The sequence below is a fragment of the Paramisgurnus dabryanus genome, chromosome 1, assembly GCF_030506205.2.
Source record: "Paramisgurnus dabryanus chromosome 1, PD_genome_1.1, whole genome shotgun sequence".
NCBI lineage: Eukaryota > Metazoa > Chordata > Actinopteri > Cypriniformes > Cobitidae > Paramisgurnus > Paramisgurnus dabryanus.
The window spans coordinates 45,554,146-45,581,314 of NC_133337.1; the positions used below are offsets into that span (position 1 = coordinate 45,554,146).

The 27,169-nt window shown below is 37.1% G+C and overlaps 2 protein-coding genes across 2 annotated transcripts; both read right to left on the bottom strand.

The window, feature by feature from the left end:
• Positions 1–520: 520 nt before the first annotated feature.
• LOC135744436 (uncharacterized) lies at positions 521–10,984 on the bottom strand. Its single transcript, XM_065262568.2, has 16 exons — positions 10,496–10,984; positions 9,293–9,397; positions 8,786–8,861; positions 8,073–8,229; positions 5,961–6,006; positions 5,820–5,878; positions 5,163–5,198; positions 5,018–5,070; positions 2,740–2,872; positions 2,089–2,300; positions 1,946–1,991; positions 1,578–1,643; positions 1,437–1,496; positions 1,154–1,242; positions 814–908; positions 521–729 (listed from the first exon to the last, which is right to left on the bottom strand). The coding sequence occupies exons 1-16, from the start codon at positions 10,530–10,532 to the stop codon at positions 695–697; spliced, it is 1,305 nt and encodes a 434-aa protein (XP_065118640.2). The 5' UTR covers positions 10,533–10,984; the 3' UTR covers positions 521–694.
• Positions 10,985–23,743: 12,759 nt separating this feature from the next.
• On the bottom strand, positions 23,744–26,501 carry LOC135744530 (galanin receptor 2a). The gene is made up of 2 exons (XM_065262722.2): positions 25,968–26,501; positions 23,744–24,912 (listed from the first exon to the last, which is right to left on the bottom strand). Exons 1-2 carry the CDS (start codon positions 26,312–26,314, stop codon positions 24,171–24,173), a joined length of 1,089 nt encoding a protein of 362 aa, XP_065118794.2. The 5' UTR covers positions 26,315–26,501; the 3' UTR covers positions 23,744–24,170.
• Positions 26,502–27,169: the final 668 nt, after the last annotated feature.

Below are 27,169 nucleotides of genomic sequence, written 5' to 3' on the forward strand. Positions count from 1 at the left end.
AATATTTGGTGTCCCCAGAGCACATATGTAAAGTTTTAGCTCAAAATACAATATAAGTAATTTATTATAGAATGTTAAAATTGCCACTTTATAGGTGTGTGCAAAAATGTGCCATTTTGGGTGTGTCCTTTAAAATGCAAATGAGCGGATGAAGTGCAAACACTGATCACAATGACGGTGGTTGCAATTGAAACTCAATTGTGCTGTGAATTATTTTCTCTCTCTCTTTTTCTCTGCACTAAATGGCATTGCTGTGATTGGATAGTGCAGATCAAGGGGTGGTATTATTATAAAAAGAGCTCCTTATGACATCATAAGGAGAGCCAAATTTCAAAAACCTATTTTTTCATGTGCTTATAGAGAGTGGTTTACCAAAACTAAGTTACTGGGTTGATCTTTTTCACATTTTCTAGGTTGATAGAAGCACTGGGGACCCAATCATAGCACTTAAACATGGAAAAAGTCAGATTTTCATGCCATGTCCCCTTTAAATGTCAAATTATAACAAAAAGAGACAACACAGATTCTGTTTTATGTATTTCTACCAAAATAGCATTGCACAGATACAGATATTACAGAGTTTTAAAATATTCAAATTTCATATTGGTTAATACAAACAATAAACACATTGTCTTTATAAACACATGTAAGCTCAACAAAGAAAAACATTAATCTATTAAAGTGTTGAGGTTTCTCATACAAACCATTCTGTATTTTTAAACCCAGCAGCTGTAGAGATAAAAAAAGGGTTAATAATAATAACAAACATTTTTATTCTGATAAAACTGTAAATTGTGTTAGTATCAGACTCACCAATACGGCTAACAATCTCCTGACACTCAACACTTGAAGCAGCCTGAAGGACCACACAACAGAAATCTTTTGGTTTTTCTGTTTGTGATGTATCTCTGAAATAGCCAATAAAATCAACTTTATTACTAAAAAAAGACTAAGATCACAAAGTCTGTTGCATGGAAGAAAACTGCAATGATAAGAAAACAGAATTTAAATGACATTGTAGAAATTATCCAAATAAAATACAGAAATATTTGAGAAATACTTTAGATTTAAAGACAGAAAACATGGCAAGTAACAACAAACAAACCATTACTTATACTATATAGATTATATAACAATTTCTAAACATACTCACAATGCACAGAAAGCAAAAATGGTTAAATCAGGTTGCCTTCCAAACCTCCCAACACATGATATTTTTGGGAAATGGTGCTGAAACAGCTTCTGTTTGAAAGAAGAGAAATTTGCTCAGTATCCCTCACCTTTTTTAACACTTAGTCCCCTGTAGCTCAGACGGTAAAGCATGGTGCTAACAAGGCCATGAATTTCACTTCGAAGAAGCACCAATTTACGCTGTTATTCGCTTAAATAAAAGCGTTTGCCAAATGCACAGATATGTAACATTGCATAACACAAACCTGCAGATTGGTCTTATCTGTGCAGGTAATTTGAGTCTCCTTTATATCCAGCAGTGCTTCCTATAAAACACCAAAAAAAGCATGCATGAAATATGATGGCAGATTTAAAGACCATCTCATTTTTCTGTATTGCATACACACCTTTTTAGCCTGTTTGGACCCCAGGACTATTGCAATGGCTTGCTGCAAAACCTCCTTACCTCCAGACTTAAAAGCAAACGTAACATTATAAAGATTAAATGAACACATAATCACATTATTTATGGTTTACTGGCTTTTTTACATGCACCACTAACGTTTTAACTAACGTAATACAACTTAAAAAATTGCTTTAGCTTGGTTTTCACAAGCAGGGTCACAATTGTAACAAATAATTACATAAACATCTTAATCTATTTACTGGTAACAATGAAACTATTGGTCTACTTGTCACTCTAATACAAAAAAAACACACATGCATAGATTAAAGCCAAGCAAGAGTGCCATAAAGATGTTGTTTGTACAACTACCATTCCTATGTTTGCTTTTCCTAAGAACTGCACAGCATACAGGATCCTGTTAATGAAACCAGATTAAACAGTTACAACCTGGGGCTGTTTATGGTATTAAAGACTAATACAAATGCAAACACATAGGCTATCATTTTTTTTACCTGCCATCTTTTACACAGTGTGTCTGCCCTCTCTTCTGACCCACGGTTCTCTGAGATGTTGATTTTGGGCCAAACTGAAGCAATGGGTTTTCCTCTTTAAGTTGTCTTAAGTGCTTCATCAGAGGCTGATAGATGGACCCATCGTCCCATCTCCATCGTATCAACCGGATAGAAAGAGGCTGACCCTTCACCTTAGAAAAAACCACACCTGCCTTTCCAAGAAAAGTGGGTTGCATATAAGTATTTAATTTAACATGACAAAAGCAACACCTTACAGAAAATTAAAGTATATGTGACCCAGTCTGACCCACTTAATAAAGCCACAAACCTTCTATGTAGAGATCAGAGAACAATTTAACATTTTATTTAAATGCATTCTTTGGCACCTTTAACATTGACTGAGTAAGGTCATGTCATAGATCGAAATCAATGTAAAATCAATGGTTGAAATTACACTTCGTTGCTCCTAATCTCATAATTAAATTATGAGACTCTAAGAGATGGTTTTCACAGGCAGGGTCACATATGAGTAAGCAAACAAAAGATGAAGGAGGATCAACAATGAAGATAACACACATATTGTTTAATTTAATATTGATTTACGCTAGTATGTACGGTTATGAAGAGTCTATAGTAAATATTACTGCTGACCTGTCCGTTGCTGGCATTCCTCAGAGATATTCCATTGACTTCATCAATGATGTCACCAGGCTCGGCAAACATGTCCGCCTGCGCCTGACTGCCCTTCAGCAGGTCAAGCACAAAAACACGTCCATCGAGGTACCTTTATGAGAGAAAGATTGTAACTTTAATATGCCATAGGAATAACTTGCTATGATGTTCGAGACTATTAAAAACATGGAATGTATACTTGTACATGCCAAAAACAAATCAAAAAGGGGCAAAAATAATGAAAATCATTACCTAGCATGCAATAGCTGTCATTTTACCATCTAAACACCTGATATAATTTGGCTATGAGCCAACATAAATAAACTTAAAGGGAACAGAGAATAAAAAAACATTTTTACCTTGTCTATGTTGAATAATGGTAGTCTACCCACATTCTCAAACATACAAAAAGTGCTAGACATGCTAAACATCTCAGTCTCATAGAAATTCCTCTTTTAGAAATGTCAGCCAGAAAACGGCCCAATCTGAAAAACTGATGCTTATGACATCACAGGCATCTCACTGCCCCTCCACTTTAACATAATTGGCTACATTTTTTGAGTGGCAGCAAAGTCAGCCAATCAGTAATGAGATTGCAAGTTAAGCCAGTAGGGGGAGCAAAATAGGTGCAAAACCACTTGTTTCAAATCCCCCACCCTAATAGAGCTATCTGAGAGAGGTTTTTAGGAAGCTTCTAAGGCATTACAGACCCAAACAAATTTTTTTTTTGCCTACATGTCACATCACAGAACAAGGATAAATACTCTGTTTAATCATTCTATGTCACCTTTAAAAAAATTTTTATTTTATTTTATTTTATATATTTTATTTATATTATTTGGTTTATTTTTGGGCTACAGTTAGATGTCTATTAACAAAATAAAATCTCGCTCTGTTTTTGCTCATGAGCATCCTGGTTTCCTTGAAATTTTGCATGTCATTTTATGTTGATTTTAAGTATTTTAAAATGAAAAAATAAAAAACAATATCCAACAAGCACTGGCTGTCATTTCACCATCTAGGTCAGTGGTCTCCAACTTGGTGCATACATATTACATATTTTCATATTAGCTTGGCTTGGTTTATGTATGTTAACATTTTAAACAATACTCAAACATATCAACAAGTAAAATAAAATAAAATCAACAAATAAAGCAAAAAGGTGATATTTCATCATGTAAGCAAATTCAAGGTGTTTTGTTTTATTTTTAGCTAAAGTAAGACGTCTTTTAAATTTTCACTGAAAGCCCAAATGTTGCCTTGTTTTACCTAGAGGTCTGGGCTGTTTTTGGACAGCTACTAGATGTATTTTAAGCACAAAATTGCTTGGTGGGTGGTCACTGGTTATTAAAGTCTCCCTTTAGTCAATGATTTTATCAGTGAACTCTTTCCCTGCCATTGACGAGTTATCTCGTCAATCAACAATACCGCTATTATCCAACAGGTGGTGCTCTTCCGCAGCTTATAAAACCCGGAAGATTTGTCAAACAGCTGTATGTCTGTGTAAGTTTAAAGGATCGCTCTGCATCTGATCTATCAAAAGTAATTCACAAAAATTGAATTATCTCAGCTTTTTGTTCAAAATTTTGTGTTTTTGAAGAAACCTACCCATATTTAAGAGGTGATAAAAAGAAAACTAATGAAAGTAGGGTGAAACAGTTTTTTTGTTTGGAAGCACAGGGTCTGTTCTTTCATTGAATAAATATGTTATGTTTATATATTTAGAGAAGAGCATTTTCTGGGAGGCATACAACTTTTGTGAAAATCATGAATTGCTGGTGGGGAAAGAGTTAAAAAACTCATCTTTGAGCATCATAATAGCATATTTAAAAGTTTTACCTATCACAGTTATTTCTTCATGCTTTAAAACTGCTTGAATTTAACTCTACATCCATGCCTCATTTAGTATACGCAGATCTATGATTATGCAAATTAGTCCCCGCCTCTGCTCAATCGCACAACTCGGACCATATATGTGAATTAGACCCTGATGCTGCATGTGTTAGCAGCACAGAAGAAAAGCTGAAGCAGAGTCTATGTGGCATCCATACATAATATCCGTAACTCCAACAATTGATCCACACGTTCAATTTTGTTGATATGATTGGTTACATGTCTACAATTTTATGGAGAAAATACTCAGTGATGGTGATAAATTTGCACATGACTTGTCTTATATATTAAAAACACCACATAGACATATAAACAACAATCCCTGATTTTCATAAATAACAGAAAAACATGACAACATGCTAACCTGAGCACCATTCCCAACTCCTGACATGGAACAGCTTCGTAGGTTTGACACACCTGAAACACAGATTTGTTAAACATGCAGTTTAACATTTTCCCTTTGTACACACAGAGGTCAAATTAGGTGTGCCAAAACATTTCAGTCATACCGGAAGCTGCCAGCTTTCATCCAGGAAGCTGCAGTTCTGAAATTGAAGTTAGAAAGAGGAAGTGTCCTTTAAAGGGGACAGAGAATGAAAAACCATTTTTACCTTTTCTTTGTTGAATAATGGTAGTCTACCCGCATTCACAAACATACAAAAAGTGCTAGACATGCTAAACATCTCAGTCTCATAGATATTCATCTTTTAGAAATGTCAGCCAGAAAACAGCCCAATCTGAAAAACTGATGCTTATGACATCACAGGCATCTCACTGCCCCTCCACTTTAAAATAATTGGCTGCATTTTTTGAGTGGCAGCAAAGCCAGCCAATCAGTAATGAGTTTGCAAGTTAAGCCAGTAGGGGGAGCCAAATAGGTGCAAAACCACTTGTTTAAAATCCCCCACCCTAATAGAGCTATCTGAGAGAGGTTTTTAGGAAGCTTCTAAGGCATTACAGACCCAAACAAAACATTTTTTGTCTACATGTCACATCACAGAACAAGGATAAATACTCCGTTCAATCATTCTATGTCACCTTTAATAACTAAGAAAAACCACGTGAGTACAGAAGCATGACGATGTAGACACTGTGAACCCATACTCATCTCAAACTATAAAAGCAAATACATAGCATATGAAAAGTTTTAGCAGTATGGTTCATACCTCAATATTGAGCTTAAACTCCATTTCTGACAACACCATTGACAGTGAGACAAAGGGTTCTGTCCAGAGAGATTTGAGAAACTGATAAAGTTAATGTATCTCAGCACATTTATTTAGATGATTTGGGATGTAGAAACTCACCAACAAACTCCTCATTTCTCAGGATAGCAATGTTAGGACTGTACCACTGTAAAGAAAAAAACTTTCATTAACTTTTAGTTTTTATATTAAAAAACATTTTATTTTTATCACTTTCTAAAGGTTTGCCAAAAATGTCCCTGTTTACAAATCCAAATAAAATGCGAAGTGAAAGTATTTAAAGGTGTGGGTTTTTAGCGGGATCTAGTGTCAAGTCACCAGGCCAAATTTTGAAACACATAGAGAAGCTACGGTAGCTGCCGCAGGACTAACATGTTGTCATCTGAGACAACATAGGCCCTGTCCCAAATGGCACACTCCGGACTTGTGGACCTCCTCAGAGTCCACACTTTGATGACATCATGTAGTGCAGACCTTAGGGACCCTTGATGCGAGTCCAAGAGGGCGCACCAGAGTCGTATTTTGGGACAGACTCGAGAGTCAATGCCGGAAATAGGAAGAGAAGTTGCCCATCAGTGTGAACTCCTCCCTGCTGTCGTCTGATTGGTCTGATTGCTCTTTTGCAAGGACTTCTGGGTTGGTAAAGTGCGCGAAGCCTGCTGCAGTGAGGGTTCGCCAAAGATCACATAAAGGGTGCAAATGGGGCACTGTCGGAGCGTAAAAATGACAGATGGGACACCCTACGGACTCGTAGACTAAGCGAGCACGCACAATTTAAGGCCACAAGAATGAAAGTCCACATGAAGTGCGCCATTTGGGACAGGGCCAAAGGGACGAAACTCGCTTTGTATAAGTTTGTCTGTTTAAGGAAGGGGTGCCCAAGCTCGGTCCTGGAGGGCTGATGTCCTCAAGAGTTTAGCTCCAGCCCTAATCAAATACACCTGTAGCAGCTTATTAAGGTCCTACTAAGGCCCTAGGTGTTTCTCAATGTCAAGGAAGGATCCTCGGAGGCCAGGATTTCGAGGATGCTACGTCATTGACATCTGGCAAAGGACTGTTCCAAGGTGAGGATCCTCGGAATTTCAACCAAGGACTGAGTCCTTCATTAGAAAAATATCCCATATACAGAAAAGGATGCATATGTGTAGCCTTCGCGCTCTCAAATCACCCACAATCCTATGTGCGCAGCGCTGAAAGCACACCTTTTCACTAATGACGCAATGACGTGGACTTGCTAGCCTGTTCCATTTACGTGTTATCCGATTGCTAAAGAGGAGCCTCGCCTAGCCTCTGAAGGAAGTGACTTGGAAGGAACAGTCCTGCCAAGGAAGCATCCTTATCATTGAGAAACACCTCTTGTCCCAAATGGCAAACTCCGGACTTGTGGACTTCCTCAGAGTCCACACTTTGATCATGACATCATGTAGTGCACACTTTAAAGTCCTTTGACGCGAGTCCACGAGGGTGCACCAGAGTCGTATTTTGGGAGAGACTCGAGCGTCACGTCAGAAATAGGAAGAGAAGTTGCCCATCAGTGTGAAATCCTCCCATCCATCGTCTGATTGCTTTTTCACAAGGACTTCTGAAGACTGCATTAAGGGTGCAAGGGGGGCGCTGATAAGCACACTTTGGAGTGTAAAAATGATAGATGGGACACCCTATGGACTCGTAGACTAAGTGAGCATGTGCAATTTAAGGCCACGATACCGAAAGTCCACATGAACTGCGCCATTTGATAAAGGGCCTAAGCATACTAGAAATTTCCAGGCAGATGTGCTGAGGCAAGTTGGAGCTAAACATTGCAGGAAACCGGCCCTCCAGGGGCGAGTTTGGGCACCCATGGTATAGGGCTACTGTAGAAACATGACAGCGACTTCACACAATGAACCTTTAATTTTAATTTATTTATATAGCGTTTTTTTACAATGTTGCATTCTCTCAAAGTAGCTTTATATGAAAAAAAAACCATAGAAAACAACAAAGTATTAATACCTATGAAAATGTTTTTTAGAAAAATTTTGTAATATACATGTGTAACATGCATAATTTGCGATTAAGTACAATTTAATCTGCTCTTTAAAAAAATGCTTTTAAACATCTTACTGACTATACTGGTTTGTTTGAGTCAAGCCTCAAACAAGATCTAAGTCGAGTCGCGAGTCATTCATGAGTCCGAATCTCTACCTCGAGTTTCCATCTGTGGTGTTCACTAACCTCGATTACTCTATTCGTGTGAAGTAGATGTTTTACTACACTTCCCAGTGATCTCCTCATGAGCATCAGCCGTATGAAAAAACGTCCTCTGCCTTGAGATGTAATAATCTTGGTGCAGGCTTCGGTCTGATGCACTGACAAAGAGACTGAACTCAACCTTCATGGGCAGACAGGACATTGTGATCAGATAGGTTGTGATCAGATCAAACTGTGTTTAAAAACATAAGTATACATACTCATTAAAGGGGACATATCATGAAAATCTGAGTGCTATAATTGGGTCCCCAGTGCTTCTATCAACTTAGAAAATGTAAAAGAGAACAACTCAGTAACTTTGTTTTGGTAACCCATTTTCTGCAAGCATAATAGGTGAAATAATAGGTCATTGAAATTTGCCTCCCCTTGTGATGTCAGAAGGGGATAATACCACCCCTAAATCTGCACTATCCAACCACGACACTGCCATTCAGTGTACTCATTTGCATTTAAAAGGAGACATGCAAAAACAACATATTTTTGCACACACCTACAAAGTGGCAATTTTAGCATGTTATAATAAATTATCTCTATGATATTTTGAGCTAAAACTTCACATATGTACTCTGGGGGACACCAAAGGTTTATTTAATATCTTAAAAAAGTCTTGTCCCCTTTAAAATCAATGAGTACAGAAAGTCTAAGTATAAATAAAATTACATTAAGATCAAACTCACCGACCACATGTGTCGTGCTGTAAAAGCTGCTCAAAACACTGCCAGTAATCTCTATGTGCCAAGCTTAGGACAGGCTCTGAAACATAAACAGGCAGCAATGTTTACATACACTTTTATTTGCAGGAATAGTAAACACACCTGTCAAACTTTGGCCATACCTACTTATTCTTTATGTTGACTATTTGTGACCCTGTCTGTGAAAACTCAGCTAAAGTCATTTTTTTATTATTAATGTTTTCATAAAATCATCCTACATAATGTAAAGAACATACTGTATTGCAATAATATAACCTTGATATTTTTAATATTGACTGAGACAATATGAAATCAATAATTGAAATCAGATCATTAGATTTTCAGACTTTTGCATGGATTTCACAGAAAGGGTCAACTTTTATTTTTGTATGATGCCTTTACTATTAGAAAAACACATGTTAAATGTGTGTGTGTCCGGTGTTGATGATTTGAAGGCTTTTGTATAGGATGGTGTTAGTGTGTGGAGCTCACGCTGTAGTCCTTTTCGCAGTATAAGCTCCAGAAGTTCACAGCAGGACACCAGGTGTGGGCTGGAGTCAGTCACGGTACCCTCAGACTTCAAATTCAAAATGCACACTGCGGATAAACACTTTTCTGTCACTGTCCATAAAGGCACCATAAACATCCCTACTGAAAAATCCAGCAAAGACCCGCATAAGCTGTTAGCTGGTTTTAGCCAGTTTAAGGTGGCAGTAGCTGGTCTAAACTGGTCCTCACAGCCTGGCGAAGTTGGTCAAGCTGGTGGGTCAGGTGGTTTTTAAGCCTGACCAGCTAAGTCCAGCTAGACCAGCTTAAAAAGTGACTAAAACACAGCTAGACCAGTTTGCTACACAAGCAATACCAGCAACAGTAAACCAAGCTGGGAGACCAGCTAAAACCAGCTTATGCTGGTCTTAGCTGGATTTTTCAGTAGGGATGCCTGCTGAAATACAAATTCTAATACACTTGAAAAACCATCAGCAAATACAAAATTCACGTATACTTGTATGCTTTGTATCTTATTCCAATAGGATTTAATGGCTTCTGGTTCCCCATCGCCAGATACCATCCCACTATTATAACCCAGCAAAATTGACAGTTATCATTTCCACTAAAGCCAATACAATTCCCAAAATAATAATTAAACATGTTAGAATTTCTGTGATGGTTTCTATTGCTTTAATTCGGCAGAGATAAAATGCGTTTTTGCGTTTTGTTTATGCATTTAAATAGATAACTTCAGTCATCTAGCTGTTGCGCGTTCATGTAGGGCTTTCAGGGTGTCACGTGAAGAAAAAGCGCGTCATGTAAATAAGAGTGACACACGTGAAATTCATTTCTTGTTAAAAAATGACCTATTTTAATGCGACCTGCACCTTTTGTCTTTAAACGCAAAACTGATGGGGAAAACAAGACGCGACGCAAACGCCACAAGCGCCCGCCTAATTTATTGAATAGTTACATAAACACATTTTGTATTGGTTTTATTGGTCAACAGTTGGTATGTTCGTACTGGTATTTATGGAAACCATTAGAATTTATATTGTTTTGATCAGCAGGGAGAAAGCGTGCTGTGCCAATTGCCCCGCGTGTCGCGCATCCTCAGTTTCCAACAGCTTAACGCTAGACTAAACACACAAAAGCCAGGCTAAAACAGCATTTTCCTGTGCGTGTGTTCATCGATGTGAAGCTTACCTTTAAGTGTTTCGATGAGAGGATCTTTAGCTGGCATTATGCAACGCGTTTCGATCACCTATTTGCGCACATAAGCGCATGCCGCGTTCTTCATCTAGCAAATATGCATTGCTTTAGCGAAATGACAAGCCGTCATTAGTGGTTTGTTTTCTCAAGGTTGGTTAAGTGAAACACATTTTTAAAATAGGCTGCATTAGATCTCTACCGTCCGCCCCTTTCATAATATTGACGGTGATGGCGCAGCATGATTTAAAGTAATAATGTAAAACAATACAATACTAATACTGTACTAATCTTACTGAAAAACCCATCTAAGACCAGCATAAGCTGGTGGAAGTAGGTGGTTTAAGCTGGTCCTCTTGGCAAAGCGCTGCTCAAGCTGGTGCGTCATGGTCTTCCAGACCACCTAAGTCCAGCTAGACCAGCTTAAAAAGTGAAGAAAACACAGCTAGACCAGTGTGCTACACCAGCAAAACCAGCTAAGCTGGATTTTTCAATAGGAAATGCATGCATAATATATGATTAGCATATAAAGTATAATCCTCAGCAGCACCCTTGCGAAAAAGTAAACTCCACGTCGCAAATATTAACCATCAGCTGTTAACCATTCAAACCATTACAAAATTCCGTTTTGATGTGTGTTTTGGGTCTTATTCCATTAGGATTTAAAATTTAATGGTGTTGTGTTGTATTGGTTCCCAGTCTGCTTGATACATACATCTCACCAACACAATGTCAGCAAAGAAGACCAACAGAGGCCATTATAGTTTCTATTAAAACCAATACCAACTCCCATTATAACCATTAAATCCATTAGATTTTTTTCTGATGCATTCTATTATTTTTTAGGGCAGTCTTATATGATCTTATAACATGATCCATCTTAAGCATAATATTAGTCTTCCTCAGACTGCATTTGAACATGATAAAGATACCATTTAAAATGCTGAAGATACACTTAAAGTGATAGTTCACCCCAAAATGAAAAAGACCCCAAACCAACATTAAAAGGATTCACCCCAAAAATAAAAAAATTGGCATCATTTACTCACTCTCATGTTGTTACACACCAACATTCATTTGTTTTTTCTGATAAACACAAATGAAGATATTTTGAGAAATGTTTGTAATGGGTTGACCCCATTCACTTCCATAATAGGAAAAAATAATATTATGGAAGTAAATGGGGTCCACGTACGGTTTGATTACAAACATTTCTCAAAATATCTTCATTTGTGTTTATCAGAAAAAAAAGAAATTAATGCTGGTGTGTAACAACATGAGAGTGAGTAAATGATGACAGAATTTTCATTTTTTGGGTGAACCCTTTAATGTTGGTTTGGGGTCTTTGAGTTTTTGTTAAGAAGTTTATGAAATGGAGATTCTGTAAATGCATCAGTATGAACGTAAACACAAAAAGACTGCATATCCACCTGAAGTGCGATTTAAAATTCATCAGCCTATGCCAGTCACTGACTGTATTAAGTGCTTTTTGAATTACCATTTCAAAATAGAATTAACATTTACTTAGTAAGTTTAAAGCCTAGCTTATGTCTGGTTGCCATGGTAACACTTATATATTGCTGGCAGTGGCACAGAAGCATAAGCATAATACAGTATGTACTGTAGTACCAGTAGCACTGTTATTTTGTTACCATTTAATATGTCAAGTTTTAATAGTTAGTAGAGTTAATATTCGAGATGCAACAAAATTTGTAATACAACATTAAACAAATATTTCTTTTCTAGTCTTTAATTCTATCCAGTAAAACATTGTCAATTACTTTAATGGGATGTTTACCCTTTGTTTAACACTGGGCTACTTAAAAAATTACTTTGTCTTGTTGTTGAGAAAGTCGAAGATCCTAATTCAACCTACTTCACCGAAAGCACAAGTTTGCTGTGAGGTAACATCTCTGTTTGATACTCAGCGCATGCTTTAACATTGAAGTTCCTCCATTAGCACTGATTGGAAACATGAGGTAAAGGCTCATCCCTACCTGCTTTGCCCCAGTGTGATGTCAAAATGATGAAGCTCATGAAGCATGCTGCAAGATCTGCTTAACAGATTTTTACCAACATTTGCCCCTAGAGAGATGGTAAGATGAAGGAGGCAATGAGATGAAGTACATCATGACCTATCTGCACCAGAAGGTGTGAGGTGGGCAGCTGTGACATTGTTAGGGAAGGAGAGAGAGAGAGAGAGAGAGAGAGAGAGAGAGAGAGAGAGAGAGAGAGAGAGAGAGAGAGAGAGAGAGAGCAGTCAGTTATATCAACATCAGAAGAGTTGCCTAATGCACCTGAGAGTCAAGACGGAACTGTGTAGCTTAATTGGTAAACTTTGATGACACAAGGCTATCATGCTGTATTTTCAGAAGAAAGCCATTAAAATATGTGAGATGAAAAGGACGGCATTGCATACTCACTGTATGTTCCTTCATAAAATATTTAGAAAACTGCAGCAAAAGTACAGAGCAGGTTACAGACCTAAACAAATAGCTTCAATTAAAGAAACACTTCAAACCCACATGAAAAAAATGTGTACTATAGTTTAGTATTTACTATAGTTAGCTGTAGGGGAGAGAGGGGACAACCTAAGGCATTTTGACTTTGGCTCTATCTTCAAAAAATATTTAAGTTCACTGTAAAAATTATCTGTAATTATGCAGCTGGATGCCAGTAACTTACTGTAGAAGATACAGACTGAAAATGTTTCATGTTTATTTAACTTTGAACAAACTGTTGCCAGTAAATAACATGAATGTAAAATAAGTTACTGGCAACCAGCTGCCAGTATACTGTATAGCCCTTTTCACACAGAAATTCCGTAAAATGCATCCTGGATTTTTCCGGAATAGTTAGATTTTTTTTCATTCACACTGCCAAGTTTACCCGGCATGTGACGGTCCCGGAAAGACACGCGACCTATTGAAAGTCCCGCCCTCTCTTCTACGCAGCGTCTGAAGTTTGCATATTATATATTATTTCTCTCTCCAGAAACAACTCGCATGCATTTTTGTTTATGATAAGACTACAAAGGAGCGCGTGAACGCACAGTTCTATGCTGGTGAATGATCTCAGCTTCAGAGTGGATATTTGACAAGCTCCCTGATTTCTGCTTTGAGAGTCATTCTCTGAGATGGGTGCCTTTTGGGTCATACTTTTTTTTTTAAATATATACCTTAAATAGTTATATTTTTGATCATTTCATGTGATAGTGGATTAGTCAAACCTTTAAGAAAATACATTTTCCCACCTCAGGCATGAAATTCTAATCAATATTGAGTGTTTTTTCTTACTGAAAGTTGTTTTGGAGTTCAACCTCGTCACAGACCACTTGGACCCTGTTTAAATATGATTTAAAAAGATTTTCAAGTAAATTCTTGTAGAAGCCCTGTAGAAGCTTTTCAATGAGATGTCCCTTGTTTGATATCATTTATTGCATGTAGAATTTTATTTTTTAATACTCACCATTTAAATACCAAATCAGGTAATGAAAACTGAATCTAACATTGGTCTTCATATCTTATCACAAAATATGCATTAACATTAGAATTTAATCAGGCTTTCATATTTTTTCAGACTGTCCTGTAAAATCTGCACACAGCAAAACAAAAACATTGACCTAATTTGTCATTTTATCACCAAAATATTAATAAAAACTATCATATAACAGGGTTGAACTCAGCATAACGGGGTTGAAAATGATAACAGGGTTGAAGTGATGATCATTATTTAATATAGCATGGATTTCTTACCTGTAAAATTAATGATATCACATTCAATATAATTGTATTTTATTAAAGTTGGCAAAAACAAACAAACATTTTAGTAAGTATTTAACATTAAATCAAAAGCATTAAGGATTAATTGATCACAAACATCAATCGATCTTTCCATTTGGTTTTATTGAACATAAAATACCATAATCGATTATTTCTAACAGGTCATATCACAATATAACAAGTCTACAATTGAGTACTCTATTTAAAAGTGTCAAATATTCAACCCCGTCACAACGATTATAATAAAAATGTGACAGGGTTGAATGTGACGGGGTTGAAGTTTTTGCCTAAAAGTAGCTGTAACTCCGTACTTAACTAAGACAGTAGCATCACATGGCATTTAGGAAATCATACAAGTTTAATGTTTTGCAAAACTATTATTTAATTCTTCTTAAACCGTTGTTTACTATCATTTAGTAATACAACAGAGTTGAAATGTTGAGCCTGACAATCTTAATCTGACAGTGAAAAACATGAAATAAATGTAAGAAAAGATTCTGACACTTGCCTTTCTTTGCAGCATGTTCTTCAAGAGACTTGTGTGATATCACTTTCTGGGCGTGATGCCACAGGGATTGATCTGTTATTTTTATAGGGGGGTAAATAGTATGGCGTGACGGGGTTGAAAACAAACTGGAGGACGTGTATAAATATTGCAATTTCATATATAATTAATGCATTTTTATATACATATGTATATTTTAGTGAATGTAAACCCACGTATGATTATTTTAGCAGTTACTATTTTGCATTAATTGCAGTTTTTATTTGTTTGATATTCAATGAAAATGTAATGATGGTTAGTGAGGACATGCAAGCATGCTTGTTGTCTACTACTTAGGCAACCCATATCTATAAATTAAATTAAAATAAAATCATTTTTTGTTGCATTAAAATGCAAAGGCACCTGGTTCTATTAATTGACAGCGTTAAAATGCATTTTGTGATTTCCTTTAATTGAAAATCTTTGAAGTAAGTTTGGGGGACTTGAAGGGCACCCAATTCAGAGAATCACCCTTGATACAGTTTTCAGACATTTCTCATCGTGATTGTTTATATGCATTTAAAACCCGCATTTTGAGGAGCTGAACGATATTGTTGGGATGACGCGCGGGTATTTTCGTTTATTATAGCTCAAACGAGTACGTGACGCGATATTCTTTTATGCTGCTGAATGATCTCCGTTTCAACGCAGTAAGTAACGAGCTAACTTACTTGATATCTGCTTCAGTCCAGTTTGCTGACATTTCTCGTAGTGAATGTTGTAAATCCCTCATTTTAAAGAGTTAAACCAACTTCATGTTGCCATGACACGTGCGTCATGGTTTATGCGTCTCATATATCATTTCCTGATAACTGCTTCAATCTAGTTTGCAACATTTCTCGTGGTGAATTTTTATATGCATGTTATCTCTCGTTGTAAGGAGCTGAACCATAACTTGTGTTGTGATGATGACGCGTGTGTCCTCACTTCGACACGCCCATTACTGCATTCTTGCGGCTTCTTGTTCACACAGAGGGTTACCCGCGTATCTTACTAGGTCCTCTTTCCGGCAACGATCCCAGAAGATTAACTGAACGAGTTTTTGTTCACACAGACGCTTGTCTGGCAATTTTACGGGTATTTTCTGGGACCAGAGGTCTGTGTGAATGGGGTTTATGTTCTACAGAAATTTTTTACTGTGTAAATTAATAATTTTTGTCCACAATCATCACACACATTTCTGCTACAGTTGAACACTTAAAGTTTGTTTGTGGGACCTACCGTTACATACAATTACCCCGAAAGTGACAAACGTTACAACCATCCCATGGGGGTTATTTATTTTTTTTTTTTTTTAAAAAGGGTTTGTTGTAACACCTTGCTACTTGCTAGAAAATTATTAAGCATAAATAATTCAATAAAATTCTGTCTATATACTGTCTATAAAGGTGGATATTGTTTATATATCTGCCTATAATAAATAGATAACCACACATTCATCCATCCATGATGCTTCATTTTTTTTTTTTTTTTTTTTTTTTTTTTTTTATTATGAATCAATGAATATAAATAGATTTTTTTAAATGGCTGCACAATTAAGACAAAACAAAATCATATTTTTTTGTTATTTCCCCTGATTTTGTATTAACAGTAATCATTTTGATTAATTGTATTTACATTGTTTTCATTTCATTATTATTGTATACCCGAGGTTTAATTGTAACACTGTGTTACAACTACACCCGCTGTGTAAAAATGTTTCCAATCCTAGCTATTAGATATTAGTTAGTAGAGTCGCTGAAATGTTTCAAAATGGTGTTATGTAGACAGTGATTAAAATAGTATAAGGTTGCTTTGGTGACTAACATACCCAACTCAGAAAAAAAGATGAAAAAATTTACTTTTGTGCATCCAAAACACCAAAACGTATCAAAACTTTATTTCCTGGGATTGGTGATGTATTAAAGACCGACATTATCATTATTCCTCCTGCTTCAGACTCACATCCTGTAAGTTAACTTCTGTCAGCAACCAAATCTTTCAAACATGGTAAGGAGCGTCACATTTCCTGCTGACGTCAGAGGTATTCAGGCCAATCAACATACAAATTAGCAGGCCAATCAAGGACACAGAGGTTTTTAAATCCGTACGTTTCAGGAAGAGAGTGAAATCTGATGCTACAATAATGTACGGTATGTGAAAAATAATGTGTTTTTTAACCATAAACCACGCAAACACATTGTATTATACCAAATACACAAAATAACGTTGTTTTTTTAGCAAATAAATAGTTACTCTTTAAGTTAACTTGTATTTATAAGTTATGTCAACTTATCACACCACACTTAAAATAGTAGGTTGAATTGATTTGCAAAACCAAGTTGTTTTAATGTCATGCTGCATTTATTTTACAGTAATACAAATTTTTACACTTTGTGAATGTATACTCAATTCTTAAAAAGCGAGCTGTAGTAAATATTATATTATATTCTTGTATTGACTATGGTAAGTTTCAAAAAGACTATGGTATTTGGGAATTTCCCTGTTGTTTTATGAATGCAATGCAAGTTTAATTCTTTATAAATGTCTGTGGGATTAAATGGTAGGCAATATACAGTGTGTATGTGTATGTGTGACGCATATTTTAGCATTTTGATTTATTATATATATTTTCTGAAGTGTGCAAAACTAAATTATAGTAAAGAGATAAGATTTTACCTTGTGATATGAGAACATCCAATAAACGTTTCTTCCTCGCATAGCCTTATCCCAAATCCTAAGATTTCAGAAATAAATCGTATAACACATTTTATTTTTTTTCTCACTTCAATTAGGATTCAAGTCAACACCTTTCTACCCCCAACACCCTTCTGCTGCTCATTCTCCATAGCAACCTGTTTATTGGGCTGTGTGACAATCAGTAATGAAAGTGACTTTTTATTGATATTGATAGTAATGATCACCTTTAATATATATGTAAACACTTCTTAATGTAAAGGAAACTTCACACTCTTTCTACCTCTCTCTGTTTCTTTATTAAAGTCATTTACTCATCTTCCAGTCATTTCTTCTACAACAACACACAAACGATAATGTTTAGAAGAATGCTGGTAACCAAACAACACTGGCCCCCGTTATCTTCCATTGTATGGACACAAAACCACTAAGACATTTCTTAAAATATCTTCTTTTATGCTTGAGAAAACAAAGAAATGCATGGATGAACAACACAAATGTAGCTAGATGTCAAAAAGTGTATTTTTGGGTGAACTATCCCTTTAACATTCAAGTGTATAGGGCTCAAGAGCTCAGATTAATGATTGAGTCTTGATGAAAAGCTGAACCGGTGACCTCTGTCAATAGGACACATGGGTTGAGGAATAATGGTGATGCATCATCAATCGAGGATCAGAAGTATTGCTTTTGCCTCTCTGCAGATGTCCTCTGTATACCAATCAGAGTGCCTCTTGAAAATCTGAGATCGGTGCCAAAGTCATCTTGCATGAGGAGATTTTTGACACACTTACTGTAAGTGATTTACATGAGACTACTAAAAAGGTCAAATTCGGCCTGTTATTGTTTACCAGAATGACAGCAGCTGGTGTTTCACAGATAAGGTAAATTGAACTTCACTTACGAAGTTCATCTTTCGACAAATCGGGAGCTTCATGGGGAAGTGCAAAATAGCATGCCACTCATTAAATAGTGATGTGCAATATATACTAACCTCAGATGTTAAATGAAGCTGCAACCCCAGGCTTTTTCCACTGATGTGGCAAATCAGTGGTGAGGACATATTACCCACAATCCATCTAAGCAACAGATGAGACTGAGGCTACTAGAACCAACCAGCTGGCAAATAGCCAGTAAAGAAAAAATAAGTGGTTGTACGTGAGGACGATGCTTATGCGTCCTGTTGCATAGAAAACGTGCCATAAAATAACAGCTTAGACACAAAGAACACCTCTTTTATTTCATTGCTATAGAATTTGTATAGAATTGTTTATTTATTTATTCATAAATTGGTTTGTTAATAATTTTAAACATTTGTTTCTTATAATTGCGACAGAGCCCCCTGCCAACACATTTGCTGAATTTGTTTAACATACTTTACAGAAATATAATTTCTGAAGACGCAAATGCAAGTCTTTAACAATGCAAACAAAATTAACCTTTTTGTCAGCTGCTGACCATGAATGCTTGTGAACAAAAACAATCAGTTTAATACCCAAAAGATCAAATTTACACTGTTTAAAAAAACTTGTCAAAATATCTACCCCAAAATATCTGTCTCTGGGGCCGTGCTCTTTAAAAAGATCCTAATACAGTATGTATACCATTATATATACACATTTGGTACCAATATGTACCTCTGACGGAACTAATATGAACTCTTTAGGTGCAAAGCTGTACTTTTCGAAAGGGTACAGCCCAAGTGACAACTGGGGTAAATAAAAAAAAAATAATAATAATAATAATAATATGGCAGTGTAGCACAAACCCTAAACAAACTGAGGTTAAAAATATGTTGAGACCTAATGGAACAGTTCACCACAAAATGAAACTTAAGGGGATCGATTTTTTTTTCTAAAAAAATCTAACACATTGTTTTCTATGAGAATACGCACACCGGCACCGCCAGGTGGCGCCTGTCCGCGCCGCCCAGCTGTGACTCAGGAAGTTGCTCAAATCCCTGTCGCGCCACACAGCGCCACTCACATAGTTTAACATTAAATAATATCCTATTTGTCCCAAATCATTAACGATTAACATTGGCTGCTAACGTATATTTTGCATTTTGAAGTAGACGCTATCTGACCAAGCTCGCGCTATTTAATGTGTACTTCCGGTTTACAATACCTCCGAGTTGTCCTAGACGCGACTCGACGCGGTGGTGTGCGATCCCCTTAAGCCCCTATTTTATCTACCCTCAAGCCAATTTAAGGCCTCCTGCGGATTAAAAAACAATCCCCCACACATGCTCGGTTTAAAAGAAATCTCCGCCTTCATTAACACACAAAACACATGATCAGGTGCGGTCAAGAGCATGCCACACCAGCAGGCGGTGATACTGTATGACCCTAATCGTAAAGCCACGTTGGCCAATCAGAAGCCTTAATCAGAACCAAAACACCCGACAACACTGCAACCGGCTTTTCTGGAAAACATCACCCTGGTAGGGGTTTTAACAAATGTTCGGTTTCAGTGACGTGATACTGCGTTTCCGTGTGGCCGAACCGTAAAAAGTCACGATTATAAAAATACCCGTGTCCATGTGGACAAGGCCTAAGGGTACATTACTTTTTTTTTCAGCCAAAAGCAATATCCATTGTTAGAAAAATTTGCAGCTGTCATTAAGAGTGGTATATCCTAATATAAATACATGTGGAACCAATATGAACCTATGGTTCTAATATAAACTCTTTAGGTGCAAAGCTGTACATTTATCAAAAACTCCAGTACTGCACATATTATCACAATTTTTTTCCTGACAGTGTAAGTTAATACATTTCCTTGCTCTTTTCAGCTTTATGATGCCATTGGGTAGTGCCCCATTTTTAAAGAGCACCAATAGTCCGATTCATGATTTTACATTTCCTTTGTGTGAAGGAAGAATGAGAATTCGTACATATTTTAAGAGTTGGCTTAATTCGTATTAATTCCAGCGGCAGCCGGTGACTTCTTTTTTCGAGGGCGCTCGATGTGAAGTTCGTCACAACATGTATGTAGCCCGTCATGTGTTTGGTTCATAATTTCAAAATATGTGTTCTGCGCGTTGAGTGATCATATGTGCATCACGTGTTTTGTCAAAATAAGTGCCTGCTGCAGACGCATCTAAATGGTTTATGATAAAAGAGACGCTCGCGTTTGCCAGATACTCGCATAATCTCATGCGTAATCATCAGTGATGGGAATAACAGCGTTATAAGTAATTGGCGTTAGTAACTGCGTTATTTTTTTCAGTAACGAGTAATCAAATAAATTACTGTTTCCCCCGTTATAACGCCGTTATCGTTACTGACATTAAAATGCGGCGCGTTACTAAAATTGATCTTACTGTAGTGATTTTCAGCCGCGTATGCTCACTCTCTCAGCCAAACACTGTTTTTCTCTTGTGTGTTGTGAGAAACATAACGAATGATGATTGGCTTAATTTCCATCGGTAGCCAACCAAAGGCAGAGTTCACAAAAAGGCCCGCCCACACGCGCAGTCCAAGTCAGAGGAGCGAGCAGCAGTGTTAAAAAGTCTGAGCAACTTGGTCACTTTGTCGCTAGATTTAGCAACTTTCTATCACTTTAGCGACTTTATAGGACAAATCTAGCTATCTTTTCTGGCGTGGTTGGAGACTTTTGTAGACTGACATGAAAATACGCGTCGTTTTGTCTTCTCAACGAGCAGCGGTGCTGCTGCTGACTGTGCCCCATCTCAAAGCAATGACATGCAGCCCGGTCATCGCGCGTCAATCACTCCGAAAACACCGGCGACAGGGCGATGGCAAGTACAACAAGCTCAAAGGTTGCGGTCGCAAACACGAAGTATAAAGCACTACTTTTCCATTGTTGAGGTGAAAGGCAAGAATGTTTGTGTAATGTGCAACTTATGCCCATGAAGAAAAAGTCTCTCCACGTCTGTGGCAAGTAATTCTGATCTAATAAAGCACCTCACATCGTCACATGCTGCCACAAAATTAGTGATTTCTCTTTAGTATTCATTTTATTAATTTAACATATTTAATTTTGTAAGGGGCATTCAAGTTATTTGAAATATTTTTTTTTTAAGTAACGCAGTAATTACTTTTCCTGGTAATTAATTACTTTTATAATAATGTAACGGAGTTACTAACTCAGTTACTATTTGTGAGAAGTAATTAGTAACTATAACTAATTACTTTTTTAAAGTAACGTTCCCAACACTGGTAATCATAGTGTTATGGGAGCGTTTTGCGTGTATTTTGTGAACGTGAGCGTCTCTTTTATCATAAACGGTTTTGACGCATGTGCAGCAGGTACTTATTTTTACAAAACACGTGATGCACATGATTCAGACCAATCACAACATACAGATTAGCTGGCCAATCAGGGACACAGAGCTTTTCAAATCAGTGCGTTTCAAGAAGAGAGTGAAATCTAGATCTACAAAAATGTACGGTATGTGGAAAATAATGTGTTTTTTTAACCATAAACCACACAAACACATTGTATTACACCAAATACACAAAATAACGTTGTTTTTTTTAGCAATGAAATAGGTGCTCTTTAAAGCTCCAAAATCACATCCCTTCATTAAAGGGAAACTTCACCCATTTGCATTAAGCTTTGTACCGTTAGAACCCCAGTCATGTTTTTGAATGGTCGTGCACCATTCCCTCAGTTTCCCCTGAGAGGGGAGAAATACTGATTTCAGTGAGGCACTTCCTTCTTTCAATGATGTAAAAATCGTCATTTTGCGTCATTGAAAGAAGGAAATCCTGTATCTCTATTGAGTGTGAAAGACTACAGACACTCATTCCTCATTTTTCCAAGGTGGGGGCTATGGGTGGGACCCACTCGCGCTTCAGACCAATTACAGATAAGTGGGTGGGACTTACGAAAATATACGAACACAGACCGAACAAAAACGATCAGCCGCCATCTTTATGCTAAGCTAAGCTAAACAGAAGTTGTGGAGCGAGCCAGAATTCATGTTACAATAACAGTGGAAGTTAATCAATATTACATGGAAGAGGGTGATTTTACAAGCGTGATGCTCTAATCCGCTGTTCATTGCACCTTTATGAGCCACAATACTGCAAAGAGCTCAGGCAGATGTAGGAACAGAAGCCCGAGGAGAAGCCGGAGCCTGGGCGTCGGCTGGGTAGAGGAGCCCGGTGAAGACGCAGCAACCATCGGCCTCTGCTGCGTAGAGAAGCTTGGACAGACAACTGCCTGTATTCTCGCTGTGTGCTTGCTTTATTACATTTCTGCATCAGATAAGGATATGGACGTTTGTTTGGTGAAGGTTTCTATGCAAGAGAGGAACTTTGCGCGCGTTTGGAACGTTTATTTCACGGACATGTTTCGGTTTACGAGCAGACGCGCTGCGGAGTATATAAGCTTGGACGGACTCGCGCCGTTTCCTTTCGGTTTAACATTTCTGGATCAGATAAGGATATGTTTTGTGAATGTTTCTGGTCGCGTGCTTATTTCAAAGACGTGTTTCGGTTTACGAGCACAAGCTCCAAGAGCTGAGGCAGCGCGTCTGTGGAGATATTTTGCAGGGGACGCGTTTGTGTGGAGGAGGATGGAGGGATAAACTGACGTCTGACTAAAGTGAGTGTTTATATTTTCTTTGTTATACTAACGTGGCATTTATGTACACAATAGCATATCTGAGCGGTGTTTTATATGTCTATATTGTGAGAGCAGTGAGACCAATAATAACACAAATGTAATTACAGTAAACAAGAGACAAAAAGAAAATTGGTAAAACTAAATAAACATTTAAAATGCATACCCTTTTTTAACTACTTGAAAAGACATTTGTACTGCGGATCTGAAACCGCACGTTACTGTTTGAATAAGACTTTGCTACACACCAGGCCAGAGTGTTATTGTGTGTACCACAATGTAACATCACGTTTAAAAGTAAATCATGATTGGTGTCAGTCAGACACAGTGGTGGTGGCTATTTTCTTTGTTTTACTAACGTGGCATTTATGTACATAATAGCATGTCTGAGCCGTGTTCCGATTAATGGGAGTGGCTTGCAGAGCTGTGCATTGTGGTGCATAGTGGCAGTTGTAGTTTTTCATACAAATGTGCTCTAAAGTCACATTTTGTCTTTTCTCTGTCAAATAGGCACAAAATTCTATATTTATGTTACATTTTGACTACAAATATGACTCACTTTCCATAAAGATTAATGTTCCTATCGGTGAAATTGCCCTTTAAATAACAACCTTTCGAGGTGAAGTGATGATTTTTCTGCAAAGAGCCAGGAATTGCCTTTTTAAAACTCTAGTACACCTAGGGTGGGCAGATTTTTATTTTGGGTTGAACTATTTCTTTAGTTCTTCATTAACTGAAAGATTTGCTAGATAAAATGTTTAACGTCAAAACAATTTGATGCCAGCAACATCAGCCGATAATAAACCCCAGAGCACCCTCAGTAAATGGACCATGTGGCACAGCGGCCTGCACAGTCACAAGCATGGTGAGGAAAGCTGTCAGAACTGACAAAACACAGACATGAGAGACCGTTTCAAACATCATTCACTGTCCTCATCACGAACACAAATATCCCTGCTTCCTCTTTATATAACAACCTCGTCCTATGTCACAACGTTTCTTACATAAGCACAGCACAATGCTTTTAAAAGCCTCCGGAGCGAAACAATTCCACACTTGATAAAATGGGTGTAAAAGATTATGTCACATTAAATGTCATGAAAGCGCTCGTCATCATTTTCCTTCCGCTTCTGCTCCACAGCCGACCCCGGGATGACCCCTCGCTCTGGTTGAAGCCTTCGCTCGAGGCCGCGTCCACCAGGCTCACCGTCTGCGCCGGCTGCACGGCGTGAACTCGGTTTGCGGCCCGATTATGAAAAGCGCAGCAAAACACTTTCCTGAAGCCTTTGCGGAAGTGCTTGGATACCAGGGCGTAGACAATAGGGTTGAGGCAGGAGTTGGTGTAAGCCACCAGGTGAGAGAGAATCCGGAGGACGTAGGTGGTGTGGTTGAGCGGGAAATAGCCGAACCACATCCACAAGATGACCAGGTGGTGTGGCAGCCAACATAAACAGAAGAGCACAGCTACGATAATAATCATCTTGGTCACCTTGCGTTTGGCCTTGCGGGATTCCGACAGGTTCTGCATGGGGTCCACAGATGTCCACAGATAACGGATGGTGCGGGCGTAGGTGATGCCGAGGATGAGAACTGGGATCAGGTAACCGAATACGAAGGTGCAGACGTCCATTGCTCTACGATGTTGTATGTTCCAAGCTGGGATGCAAAGGGTGGCTCCATCGAGATCCATCTGTTGGTAGTAGCTCAGGTAAGGGCTGGAAAAGAAGAGAGATAAAGCCCAAACCAGGCTGATGGAGGTCAGAGCGTTACGAGGGGTTCTCATCTCTCTTGAACGCAGCGGGTAGCGGATGGCAAGATATCTTTGGAAAAGAGGGCATAAGAATTAAAATGTAGTAGTCTCAATATTGACCAGGTATACCAGTCTGCATGTAATGTATTTTATTGATTGTTGTAAATTGAGTCTACCCCTTTATTTTTAAAGAAAGACTAAGACTGGATTATTGGGAAATGCACATAACATCTTTTGTAGAAAGCGATATTTTATGCAAATTTGTAATAATGATTTCAAAAGAACTATTATTAAACTGTACACTTAGTATAATTATTTAAATACACTGAAAAAAATGATTCATTCAATTTACTCAATTTTTGAAGGTAAGTGGTCACAACCCATTTATTTAAGCTACATTTAAACAAACGTTTTTTGTTTGGTTTTCTATTTCTAAATTGTTTTTGTTTAAATAGCTTAAATAAATTGATTGTGACCACTTAGCTTAAAAAAATTGAGTAAATTGAATGAATCATTTTTTTTTCAGTGTATTATGACTAAATAAACCTGACTAGATGAGGTGATATCATAACTGTAAGTCATTTAAACTTAAATATTTCCTAAATTTGGCAACTGCACACTTTAATTTTTGCAGTGCAACACTGAAAAAAAAAACATTTCATACAATTTACTTGGTAAGTGGTTGCAATCAATTTATTTAAGCTACATTTAAACAAAAGTTTATTTTTTATTTTATTTTACTAATTGTTTTTGTTTAAATCTAGCTTAAATAAATTAATTGCAACCAATAAATTGAATGAATCTTTTTTTTCAGTGAATAAGCAAAAAAAATTGTACACTGTCCGAAATAAAGTAAAAAAATATATATTAATAATGTTTCTAGCTGTCACTGGGTTGGAACCCTTTCAAAAAGTATGCCTTTGCACCTGAAGAGGTCATATTAGTACGTCAGGTAAATATTACCAAATGTATCTTTACCTAAATGGTACCTTTATAAAATGCACTTTTTTTCTATTCTTTATATTTGTATAATAATTTAACCTTTAGCAGCCTTTAATGAGTTTTGTTTGAATCGCTGATTTGGAAAGAAAAGCGCAAGCTGTGCGCAACAGGATGGATACGCACCTGTCCAGAGAAACAGCCGCCAGCGTGAATATACTCGCATACATGGTCAGGTAGATGATAAAGTGCACAGCTTTGCAGACGAATTGTCCAAAGACCCACTCATCCATGGTGTAGATAGTTGCTTGGAGAGGCACGCAGAAGACGATGAAGCAGAGGTCCGCCAAGCCGAGGTTCAAGATGAACAGATTCGTTGTCTTTGTGTTCATCTGCCCGTTACGAATGAGAACGGCGAGCACGAGGCAGTTCCCCACGGTGCCCACCAAGAAAATAAGCGAGAAAATCACAGATATTATCACGGACTCAACTTTCCAGTTAGTGGAGAAATGCATTTGATGAGATGAGTTCATCTTGGCTACTTTCGGACAGGCGAAATGTCCACAAGGCTTCAGCACTGCGTAAAATCCATATGGGCACGCGTAAAGAAATCAAACTTCGTAATTTTTACGTCACGACTTATAAATCCTAAGTAAACTCGTGGAGAAAGAAAAGCATTGACTGTCTGGATGGTTTTCATGCTTGTGTAGATGAGGAGGGATGTGCTGAACATCTTATGGTAACTGAACAGCATCCTCCTCCCCTAATACTCATGGGAATACGCATACGGTATATATTTATACTCAATCACTTTTTTATGTTTATATAAAAAAAAGAAACATTAATTACATACAAAACATACATTTATTTAATAAAATATAATAATAAAATTATATAATATAAAATAAATAAAATACAATAAAAACGTTAAATATATTAAATATAATTAGTTAACAAACACTTTAGCGTACATTGCAGAAAGTAGACAAACATATTTGGTGCTTTTTTAGTAATCTTAAGTTTTACTTAGTAATGTACAATAAAATAAATACATCAAAGTTTGGTACAGAAGAAGTTACAGGAAAAGAAATGAGATGTACAGTATGAAAAACTTATAAAAGTAATTTTATATGACTATTTGTTCTTCCATTTCGTCCATTATGAATATGAGCTGGATTATGAACTGATCAATAACTTTCATATAGACTATCAACAAAAGCCTCGTTTCAACCACAATATATTTAAGCACTAATATTATTTATGTAGGCTAACTTATATTTATTTTCACCATTTCCAGACCTACAACAGGTACTGATCTGAACTTTATGTATTTACCTAATTATATATTATAAAGTTCCTCGATCGCCCTCTAGAGGAAATAAACTAAA

What these genes read in the sequence shown, in the direction of transcription:
- LOC135744436 (XM_065262568.2), bottom strand. Translation starts at nt 10,532, where the DNA reads ATGCCAGCTAAAGATCCTCTCATCGAAACACTTAAAG. An exon ending in GAGAAATGAGGAGTTTGTTG is followed by an intron (nt 5,879 to 5,960) that starts GTGAGTTTCTAC and finishes CTCTCTGGACAG; the next exon opens with AACCCTTTGTCTCACTGTCA. An exon ending in ATTTTTGCTTTCTGTGCATT is followed by an intron (nt 909 to 1,153) that starts GTGAGTATGTTT and finishes TGGCTATTTCAG; the next exon opens with AGATACATCACAAACAGAAA.
- LOC135744530 (XM_065262722.2), bottom strand. Translation starts at nt 26,314, where the DNA reads ATGAACTCATCTCATCAAATGCATTTCTCCACTAACTGGAAAGTTGAG. An exon ending in GCGGCTGTTTCTCTGGACAG is followed by an intron (nt 24,913 to 25,967) that starts GTGCGTATCCAT and finishes TCTTTTCCAAAG; the next exon opens with ATATCTTGCCATCCGCTACC.